The sequence below is a fragment of the Petromyzon marinus genome, chromosome 25, assembly GCF_048934315.1.
Source record: "Petromyzon marinus isolate PM22_M1 ecotype Great Lakes invasive population chromosome 25, UKy_Petmar_22M1.pri1.0, whole genome shotgun sequence".
NCBI lineage: Eukaryota > Metazoa > Chordata > Hyperoartia > Petromyzontiformes > Petromyzontidae > Petromyzon > Petromyzon marinus.
In genome coordinates, this window is record NC_133691.1 from 3,276,878 (window position 1) to 3,288,110 (window position 11,233).

Genomic DNA, 11,233 nt, shown 5'->3' on the forward strand with positions numbered 1-11,233 from the left:
AATTATTGTGGCCGCGAGGTGGGCAGACGGCGGTGCGAAGAAATGTATTCTTGAATCCATCTGTGGTGGAGATGGGCGTGTAAAACCGCTCGTGTGTGTGCGTTGTATCGGTCGAGACATCCCGACGCAGGACACCACCAGAGGGATATTAATCTTACGAGCCGGTGAGAATTTTGCACGTGCAAATAAATACAAGGCATTATTAAACAAAGAGCCCCTCGTAATTGAAATGTTGAATTACCCCGTTCAATATTTGTCTACTTGAGAATGAATGCACGCATTAAAAACCACAGCTTTTATGGGTACACATAAGCACGTTCAACCGATAACTCTCTTGTGTAAATAACTAGCACGGCTCTATTATTAGCACCAAAAAAGTGTCGTCAACCGCACTGAAGCAAATACAGCGCGGTTCGCACGGCGTTACGACATGCTGAACTTCTTTCGCACCGTGCGTAGCCAACCGTGCTCATCGGAGGTGCGAAAGTTTCGGGCCGTCTTCTCGGACCTCCACCACATCCCCCGGTCCCTCTGCCCTGACGCGACACCCTCCTCGACCCACACGTTTACTGCCCTGGCCAAAAAAATAAATAAATCTGTTGCATTGCTCGAGGAGTTGACCTTCACGTCTTGTCTGTTGCAGCAGTGCAGACATCGACGGAACCCGTTGCCGCAGGGCAAAATCCGCCGTCTTGTTCTCTACCGTTGGCTGCCATTCCGCAGTTAGTCAGTCTCACCCCAACAGACGCTGGTGGGTTTTTTTTTTATGAGAAGGCGCAATTAATGCAACTGTGGATTTTTTTTGACAATTACATTTTAGAAATGGGGGGGGGAGGGGGGGAGCGGTGGCGCAGTGGTTAACGGACTGCACCGTGCACCCGAGTTCAATTCGCGGCCGTGGCCAATATCAGCGGCGTGTGATATCCGACCTGGCCCTCTGGCTGGCTCATCCGCTGGACGGTGCCTGGATGGGTGAGCACCGTGCATAACAGGTGTTATAGGCTGTCGCTGGGGCGGCCAACAATGGGCAATACTTCTATGCCGCCAGCATCTACTCTCGCTCTCTCTCCTTCACCACTCCAGCCCTCCGGCCCCCCATTGACCGGTGTCGTGAAGCAGTCAATGAAATCCATCCCCGCCACTGATGCATCGTGGGGAAGGGAGCACTCATCCAGCAGTGGATTGACAAAGTGTCAGTAAGCGATTACCATTCTTTCCAAATTAACGTTCACCGACTTAAAAATTATGGTGGGGTCGTTTTTTTCTTGGGGGGGGGGGGGATGTGGGGGGGGGGGTGCTTGGCAGAGTTATTTTTTGCTCTGGACCCGCGAATTCCCTTCGCGAAAGAAAGAAAAACACACACACAGGGGGCAGCGTGCCCACTTAAGATTTTGCCCTTTAAACTGCGAACGTCTGCGGCTGCTGCTGCTGCCCTCGCTGTAGACGTCGACGGGAGCCCCGTGACGACGCGACACTCCATGCCACCGCCGCACGTTTACTACCCCCCCCCCCACCCCCGTTAAAGTGCACCAGCGTGAATTCACGGCCGATTGAGCAATTGACGCAATGAGTCTCGTCGCGTGTTTACTTTAAAAGCGGGGAAGAGAGAGAGAGAGAGGCGAGAGAGCGCGGGAAGGGGGGGGGATAAATAAATAGCAGCCGGCTGGATTGGTCTCTCGAGGCAAGGCATGTCGATAAGCAACAGCGGCTGCTCCAAATGTTGATGGGTAAATTGAGGTGGCAGTAAGCGTGAGAAGTGGCGCTTGCAGCGACGTGCGGCCCTGCGGTCTCAAATGAAGCCAGCAAACCTGAGTTCGATTCCCTGCCACGGCTGCAACCGATTCCATCACATACCCCCCCCACCACGCAACTTCTCATTCTGCCCCCAACCGCTTCATCAACTCAACCCGACCAGCGTGGTGAAGTATGGTCGAACAAGTGCCCTGTGCTTCATGCAGCGTGGGTAGGCATTTTCGCCAAGCATCGGATGAACAATTAGCCCGTGGGCCAGAGCAGAAATCGGTGCCGCTTAAGGTGGTACAACGTTGGCTGTAACCATTCATTTCACACGGCTAATTCGAGTTCATTATTTCATAACTCCACACATGTCAAGCGGTAATCATATAATTCACCGTTATTGGCCACAAAAATAAATTGTAACGGGGTGTTTTGTTACTCTCTGTGCTCTCCTTTGGCTGCTGCTCCATAGTTAGTCTCACTCCAGAAGCCGTGGCGGTTTTGTATGGGAATGAGTAATGCATGGGAACGTGTAATGAATGGGAACGTGTAATGTATGGGAATGTGCAATTAATGGGAATGTGTAATGTATGGGCATGTTCATTATTTGGGAATGTGTAATATATGGGAATGTGTAATGAATGCAACTGCGCAGAGGATTCACAATGCAAGGACAATTTAAGAGGACCTTGTAATGTTGGTAAGGTAGTTCACCTTATCAACATTACACGATGAACCGGCCCCCTGAGCTACATTCCTGGCTGTGGTGACATCAGTGGTGGGTGACCGCTGCCATACCTACATCACCAACCTCGCACTGACCAGCGTATAGCGAAGTATGGTCAAACAATCCCCGCGACTGACATGGCGTGGGTAAGCCCACATTCAGCAGCGATTGAATGTATTTTTTCACGCACATGTATATGTAATGTTGAATTACGTGCGTATTGTTCTGTAGTTGAATGATTACATCGAGTCTCGCCGTCAAGATTCATTGGGCACAGCGTGTGCTGGGTCTCATGACTTTGCGCATTCCCTTCCCAATTTAGAATTGTGAGAGGGTTATTCGTTATTCACACGCGCAGTCTATTTTCACATCCGTGATTTCGTCGAAAGCCTTGTGTCGTCTCATATTGATGGGCGGCACGGATTTACGTGCAACAAAGCGCTGTGAAGGCTTCTATTGGATCATGATGCGACGTATGTATGCTTGTATGTTGAACTTCTTTCGCACCGTGCGTAGCCAACCGTGCTAATCAGAGCTGCGGGGGAAGGACAACAAACTAAACACAAAAAGCCTTTCTAGAGAAATGGGTTTTCAATCTTGATGATTTAAAAGTGTGATTAGCTCCAATGGCTTTCTAATATCGGCAGGAAGAGCGTTTCAGATGGCCACAGGAGCGCATCTGAAAGTGCGCGATGTGGCCACCATCTTTTGTGACGATGATGATGATGAAGAGGAATAATTGAAAGCTGATGTTTGGGTGACTATGAACGATTGTGATCGAACAACTTTGATGATAAATGATTGAATGATGATGACGGCGGCAACGATGGGACCGAATGATGATGATGACTATGGTGATCACTGAAAGTAAATAATGATTATGATTGGATGATGATGGTGCCATTGATGAGGACGACGAGGACCACGACGACGAGTGTCCTCCGCCTCTCTCACGTCTGCAGGATTCGCAGGAGGGCGATCGCCTCCCCGCTCGCTCCTCGGCCGCCCTCTCTTCCCCCCAGGCCCGAGTGGCCGTGAACGCGGCGGCACAGAAGCGGCAGCTCCTCAACCGAGAACTTGGAACCTTCAATTCATCCTCCTCCTCGGTCTTCTCGTCGGCAGCCCATCCATCGCGCCTCTTCGACAACGAAGCAGTGGCAGCGGCGGCAGCGGCGGCAGCAGCAATGTCACGCGACCACGTAACCTCCTCGACCACCACCACCACAACCACCACCACCACCACCGCCGCCTCCGTTCTCAACCACGCTGCGTTCAGGCCTCATGGCTCTCCGCGGTCATCGCCGTCGTCGCCGCCTCCACCGTCACCGCCGCCGCACCGACTCGGCCCCGACGCCCCGCGGGAACCTCGCCTCAACCTCTCCGCCCTGCCGGAGGCGGCGGCGCAGGCGCAGGTGGCGCGCAGGGCGCAGATCGCGCAGCTGTGCGCGCGCTACGGCGTCGGCGGCGCGGGCAGCGGCGCGGCGGCCCCCGTGTCTCCGCGCCAGGTGTCGCGCCTCTACGTGGAGGACCGCTACCGCCTGCTCTACTGCGAGGTGCCCAAGGTGGGCTGCACCAACTGGAAGCGGCTGCTCATGGTGCTGAGTGGAGCGGCGCGCAGGGCCGGGGAGGTGGCGCACGACGCGGCGCACTACGCCAACGGCCTGCGGAGGCTCGACAGCTTCGGGCGCGCCGAGATGGAGCGGCGGCTCGCAACTTACACCAAGGTGGGTGGGGGGCGGCGCTCGTTGGGGGGGGGAGGGGTGGATGGCGAGAGAGGCGGACGTCGGTCGCGACGAGGCGGTCGGCCTCTCGTGCTGGGATTCTGAAAAGTGACGATGAAATGTTTTCTGTTCCTTTGGCCAGGTAAGGCCCACTGAGCTATGTAGCTCTTTTTCAGGAGCGACCTGGCTCTCGCAAATAATAGCTGAACGAAGCGGCTCGTCGCGTGGACATTTAGTGGCAGCAGAATAATCTAAACGCGCGATGTTGATTCTAAATGTGGAGGAGAAAAACCGGAGGACCCGGAGAAGAAAATCCACGTGACCACGGGGAGAGAGACACGCAAACTCCAAATATGCAGTTTAACACGTAGGCTTTCGCGACCAATATGACCCCAAAAAAACCCCTCTATTGTGGTCCAAATATGATGGCGTCAAGGTCGGGATAGAACCCACGACCTCCTGCACACCAGGCGAGGGAGTTAACATTTCCCAGCCACCGCTGCGCATTTGATTGGGAACAGAACTCACAAATCTGACAGATTGTATGTGGGGGCCGGTAACTCACTATTTCAAGAGCCGCAAAGGCACTGCGTGGTGAACACGAGAAAGGCGGACCTTAATAAACGACGTCACGGAGCGGTCCTTAAGGAGCCGCGGGTTTGCCGACCCCTGGACTGGACCTTAGCAGCATCCCACACCGGCCAACGAATTGTTTGTTGAGTGACTCACTTCCACGGATACGGACTTCTGGTGATGCTGCTGATGCTGCTGCCTTGGGAGCGGTGTGTGCACAAGCACCATTCACATTAAACAACAAAAAGCTCAATACGTCCGTCAATAAGACTGTGTGGCCTTAATATTAGAAATATATTATAGGCAATGACCCTTCTTCGAAGCATGTAGAGAGGCCAGATAGAGCTGATAATAAGATAGAGTGGATAATTTTATACCTACGTGACGTTACCGAAAGAACCAAATAATATAGATTCCTGCAGTCACGAAAGCTTCAAATCAAGATTGGATAAGAGTTGGATAACCACATATGAATTAAATGTGGTTGTTGTCGAAGGTGTAATGGCGATTAACTTATTGATCAGCAGCGCTATCGTTGTTGATGCCCTGAATTAATTGTCAATTCATCATTTGCTGTTGCATCTCTTGCCGCCGCTGCTGATGTCGCCTCTGCCGCTTCTGGCTCCGCCGCCGCTTCTCCGCGGCAGGTCCTCTTCGTGCGCGAGCCGCTGGAGCGCCTCGTCTCCGCCTTCCGCGACAAGCTCGAGCGCCCCAACCCCTACTACCAGCCACTGTTCGGCCGCGCCATCCTCGCCCGCTACCGCGCCAACGCGAGCCGCGAGGCCCTACGCTCGGGCGAGGGCGTGACCTTCCGCGAGTTCCTGCGGTACCTGCTGGACCCGCGGCGCCCCCTCGGCATGGACATCCACTGGGAGGCGGCGACGCGCCTCTGCCACCCGTGCGCCATCTCCTACGACTTCGTGGGCAAGTTCGAGGAGCTGGAGGGGGACGCCAACAACCTCCTCCGGGCCGTCGGCGTGCCGGACGCCGTCACGTTCCCCGGGGAAGGCGAGGCGCGGGTGGCGCAGGTGCCGGCCGAAGCCGAAGAAGCCGCGGGGTCTCCCGAGACGCCTCCGTCGGGGGAACGCGCGGGCACGGGCGACCGTGCCGACCGGGAGGAGGAAACCGGGAGGGGTTGGACCGCCGGCGCCGCAGACGGGACGGCGACGGAGGCAGCGGGCGAGGACGGCCGGGCGATGGGACGCAGATACCTGTCGGCGCTGTCGAGGCGGGAGAGGCAACGCGCGTACGACTTTTATTACCTGGACTACATCATGTTCAACTACTCCAAGCCGTTCGGCGACATTTACTAGCCCGCGCGGCCTCGCGAGCCGCGTGCCCGCGAGCACGCGGCTCGGGCAGATGCGGTGTCGTGCGGCAGGCATTCACGCGTCGGGGAAGCAGCGACGAGCGGACAGCGGTGGCGGTGACAATTGCGGTTCAACAACAACAACTCTCGAGATTCACGTCTTCTTACCAAGACGGCGGCAGTGGGACATCAGTTTCGCATGAACAAAAATATGATATATACTGTGTATATATATGAGAACGGGTAGTCGGTTACAGGCAGAAGAGCCAAGCAAGGACTTGAGCCTGGACTTGGAACAGAGGTAGGGGGTGGACAGCATGGATTGCTGGGAGGAAGTTTTCGTGCAGGGGGGGGGGGTCCGTTGGGGGGGGGTGCAGCACAGAAGAAGAAGCGACCTTCCCACTGACGTTGACTACTGGAGCTGTGGGAGTAGGCGTCAAAATGTGAATCGTTCAACTACGCACTCAGTGTACGTGCGACGCATTCGATTGCACATTATTTACGAATCTAAAAAGATAGCAGGTGTGCTTTGACCCCAACCGGACCGTCTACTGTGGCAAATCTGGTTCGGGGGTTGGGTATCGTCGGTCAAAATATAGGCCCCCGCTGCAAATAGTGCACATCGAGAGAGGAGAGATCCCACCACTCAGAAGGTTTAACGATAGACCTCACGCACTGTTCATTTACACACACACATATACACTGTGTACAGAGTATGTGCTTGGGGTGGATTACAAGACGAGCGTCATTGAGTTTTATTGGTTCGAGTTGTTTCTTTCCTTCCATTGTTCCATGTAAGTGCCATTTAAATTAACGCTAGGGAGATGACGATTGATGCGCCCGATGAAGATGATGATGACAAATGACCATGATCATCATGCCGATGACCTCTGTTTCTCGTGATGATGACCTTTGCTGTTCTCGATGATGATGATGGTGATCATGAGTCTGGATATTGGCATTTGCTTTTCATTGTGGTTATGGCCATCATATGGATAACAAAGATTAGATTTGCCACTCATGATGATCATGATGATAGTGATGAACATGATGATAATTAATGGTCCTAATGATCGTTATTATGAGGCTCTTGGCTGCTCATGGTGATAATGATCATCATGTTATCACGATTCTCCTATTCACGATGTTTTTTTTCTGAATGATGATTACACCTGTGATACCGCAGTGGCATTCATTAAAGCGCTTATACCTGACACACACACATATCCCTTGTTGACTTAACATAGAAGCAATCCCATGAACAAACAGGGCCGCCCAGATAATCTCACGCAATGCGGCCTGGCAGACCTCTCCAATCGCACCACACAACACCGCCGGGCACCTCAATCACCTCCATCACCCGAAAATAACTCGTGTGCAAGAATGGACAGCTGTTTTTAACTGGTGCCCCTCTTCAAGGTCATATGCATATGTAGAGGTGTCTGTCTTCTTGGGTTCAAAGTAGATTTACCGTCCATTATGATTGCAGTGAAATCATACGACAGTCGATCCATGCTTGCAATGGTTAGCGCTCACCGCAATGCATCTGGTTACCCGAGTTTGACTCCAGGCCACGGTTCCGTAAGCGAATTACACACGAACCGGTTTACTTGTGTGGCTCATCAGCAGTGTCAGGCGTGTTAAACAAATACTGATGGTTACCCACAATTGGTGACAGCACTCCATCAACACAATGGAAATCATGGTAAATCAATCTCGTAGATTTTCCAGATTTTCCACCGTGAGGTGGTCAGTGGCGTGGACAGGGGTGGGGGGGAGGCGGAAAATATTTTCCAGAGCTCAGCCCCAGACATCTCCGGCTGAAATAAATAAGGCCCTGGTTTGGCCCCATATTTATTGTATTGGGAGTGCACAATTTTAAAAAAGACGATATATACGGCACCAGCTCTTAACGGATCACAGACACACACACACGGGTGGAGTGTGTGTGACAAGACCTAGTTTGCAAACGTTGCGTTCAGCCCGCCCGTCTTGTTTAATATACATAAGTTACGACAATACCATGCATCATTTAAATAAAGAGATGTTACGTATGTACGGTGTGCCGATCAGTATTGTTCATGTGGGTCCGTATGTGCATGTGCTCGAGTGGTAAAACAGAGAGTTTCAAGGTAATTACTCATGTCAGGTATGATAAGGTGTTTATTTAATAACGCCGGTTATTTATTACCGGTATGCCAAAATAAACCCCAAACTCTACAATACTGTACGGTACTGCCACACACGATATAATGCCATGATGCTGGTGTATGAGTATTCTTTGGTGGGTTAAAGTGGGGGTTAACATCGCTTTGATATCTATGAGTCACAGCACATTTTTTTTTTCTGGAGGGTCCTGATACATTGGCCTATTCCACTGATGAGTGCCTGGCTTCGAATGGGAAGAAACCGGAGAGAAATCCACACAATACCAGGCGGTATTAGAAAACGCTCGGCATAGATAGATTGCTGTACTGGTCACCGTGCAGTTCAGAATATTTACTTATATCAAAATCAGATTATGTATTTATACTGGAGGAATCCGATGAGCTATAAAGCTATTTTCACAGATGTCCAGTCGGGGCGGGTAAAAACATTACAACAACAAACAATACAAAAAACATGATAATAGTGCAAAGTACAAAAAAGGTGAACAAATCACCCAAACACAAACAAATCAAACGAAACCATCCCCATCCTACCAGACAAAGCCCACTGAAGTATTAACTTATTTTACAAAAAGCGACATGGCCACGAATGATAGCTCAAAAAAGTGGTTTATCATTTGGACATTTACAACAGCAAAATTATCTAAATAGTTCAAGCGTAAATACAACGCCTGATATTTTCAGGCAGTCTCACATGCAAATAAAAACCAGGCTCTAAACTTGCTTATCTTCTGAGGTCCGTTCAGATCGAACAAATCCGGGGTGACTTGGTCGTGTGCTGTTTCCAGTTCGTAATAATGTCGAGGTCCCACATTCTTGTTACGTGAGCACTACATTCTGTTTGTGAGGGCTCCTCAATAAAACGACTGCATTGCCACTAAAAAGCCTCTTGTTGGAAAAGTACAGGATGCCTTCTCTTGGCTAATCTCTCGTTGTTGTTTCTGGAGAGTCAAGGACAGCTAACGAAAGTCAGGGCCGACGGCTTGACTTCGAATGGAATAAATTGCGTCCATTGACTCCGACCATGCATTTGGAACAAGGTGGGATTAAAAAGTTCAGCTCAAAAAAATACAACCCTGTGAGCCAAACGCACATTAGGACGGCGCGGGCAACACGACACGGCGGTGGCAGTTTTGTGCGAGCGTGGGAGCCGTGAGCAGAAGGTGGCTTTGCTCTGCGAGCTTTAAACGAGAAAATTTTCCACAGCTCCGCCGTCTCTGAAGCGTGCGAAGTTACGATTTCTCACATTGCACGTGGTTACCGATGCGATCGGCGACTACCACGTATTGAGCACGGCTAATGTTGTTCAGTTCAGAGTGAGAGAGAGAAAACCCCAGGGGCAATGCTGCAGCAGTTAGCGAATTGCGCAAATGAACCCAGCCACTTTGAGTTTGATTCCCAGCTGCCGCGGCAAAATTAGATTAATAAGTAGGGTGGACATGGACGTTTGGTGTTCGTGCTATTCTTATGACGCAGAGGCTCTCACGACGGCTTCATGATTATGCTTTGTAAACTTTAATGATAATTCAAATGTATAATGCGCATTCCACCACATCATCCCAATGCGCAATGCATCAAAATCAGGAAACAACAAAACAAGGGTAACCGACCAAACTCAAGGGGGGGAAGGCTCCGTTTAAAGAGATGGGTTTTCAAAGCAGACTTGAATGTATCTACCGACTCCGATTGCCTGATTTCAAGTGGCAAGGCGTTCCATAGTTGGATGCCACGCTAATTAAAGCCTGATCACCAAAAGAGCGCGACCTAAACCCGGGAGTGCTGAGAACTTCCGTCGCGAGTCAAAACCATGAGGCAAGCGATATTGGAACCTGCTCGGAACCAATTACACGGGGAGGGACTTAATACAGCAGCGGATTGACAAAGAGCTTTGAAGCATATCTTGAAAATGTTACGATTAAATATGTGTTTATTCCCAATGGCTGAATTGTACTCTCATTCTAAATCCAGTGTTTGTTTGAAATCCAGCCCGGCATTTTTGTTGGTGCGTGGGCTTTTGCAATTCCCACGGTTAGGTGAGAATAAGGAGTCACTTTAGCGCCAGCACACATTTATGCCAAGCGATGCCACTTACAATTACTCGTGTTTGAATGCTCCCACCCACGAGCTCTGGCTTTAACGCCCCATCGGGCAACGCATACACGCAAATTGTAATGCACGTAACATATACAAGAAGCCTTCCTTGGCCGGTTCGGCTTAAAAAATAACACACCCTATAGACCTGGCCAAAAGGCGTGGCCGGCCATTTCCATAGAAACACGGGTTATGTAACTCCTGTTAAGGCGTTCCAACGCAATCAATGACATTACATTTTCCCTTAATTATACAGCCGATGTTTGTTGGATGAATTTCCTCCCAATGCTTGTGCGGGTCGTAAAGCTTATTTAATAATACTAATAAGTACCAATTGATCAAAGATCAAAATATACTTATAATTATTATTGTATTACACTACCTGTGGGAGGAAATATGAGTACCTGGAGAAAACTCACGCCTGCGAAAGGGGGCAACGCTCTATCCCCGTACAGATGGATGCAGGTGGAGATTATTCCGCGTGCTGAACCGGAATTTTCTTGGCTCAGCCAGCAGGTTATGGCACCTCCTCGATGCCCCCAAGTGAATGGGGGCTTCGCGTGATGTGTGCACTCCACCACGCTTGGCCATTGCAGGTCTTTGAAGGTGGAGGGAAAGCGGTAGATGTGGAAGCATGGTTCCTATATTAAAGACCACGGTGAAGTCACGTAATTGCTGTGAGGGCTACCGCAATGTATGCATGTATAGTTGTACGTAGGTCGACTCAGCCTCAAATGAGTACCTGATACGGTGTGTAGGAAATATCAACACTGGGAAGACAAAGGCGGCCTTGCGTGGTGCTGGCCACCCACCCCCTCGTGTGGCGTTCTGGCCTTCATAGGTGCTCGCTAACATCACTTGCACTACAATCTGTTAAGGCTATACGGGGGATCTTTGCCCTTATATA

The 11,233-nt window shown here is 50.9% G+C and overlaps 1 protein-coding gene across 2 annotated transcripts in view; it reads left to right on the forward strand.

Moving 5' to 3' along the window:
* Nucleotides 1-8,121, forward strand: part of LOC116945970 (carbohydrate sulfotransferase 8-like) — a 104,651-nt gene extending 96,530 nt beyond the window's left edge. Inside the window, exons 4-5 of one of the 2 annotated variants that reach the window (XM_076069632.1) lie at nt 3,487-4,188; nt 5,406-8,121. In XM_076069632.1, the coding sequence (XP_075925747.1) occupies nt 3,487-4,188; nt 5,406-6,071 (1,368 nt within the window). In that variant the 3' untranslated portion in view covers nt 6,072-8,121. Of the gene's footprint in view, nt 1-3,426; nt 4,189-5,405 lie in introns of both variants that reach the window. The other variant, XM_032960702.2, reaches the window with a different exon arrangement.
* The last annotated feature ends 3,112 nt before the right edge of the window (nt 8,122-11,233 follow it).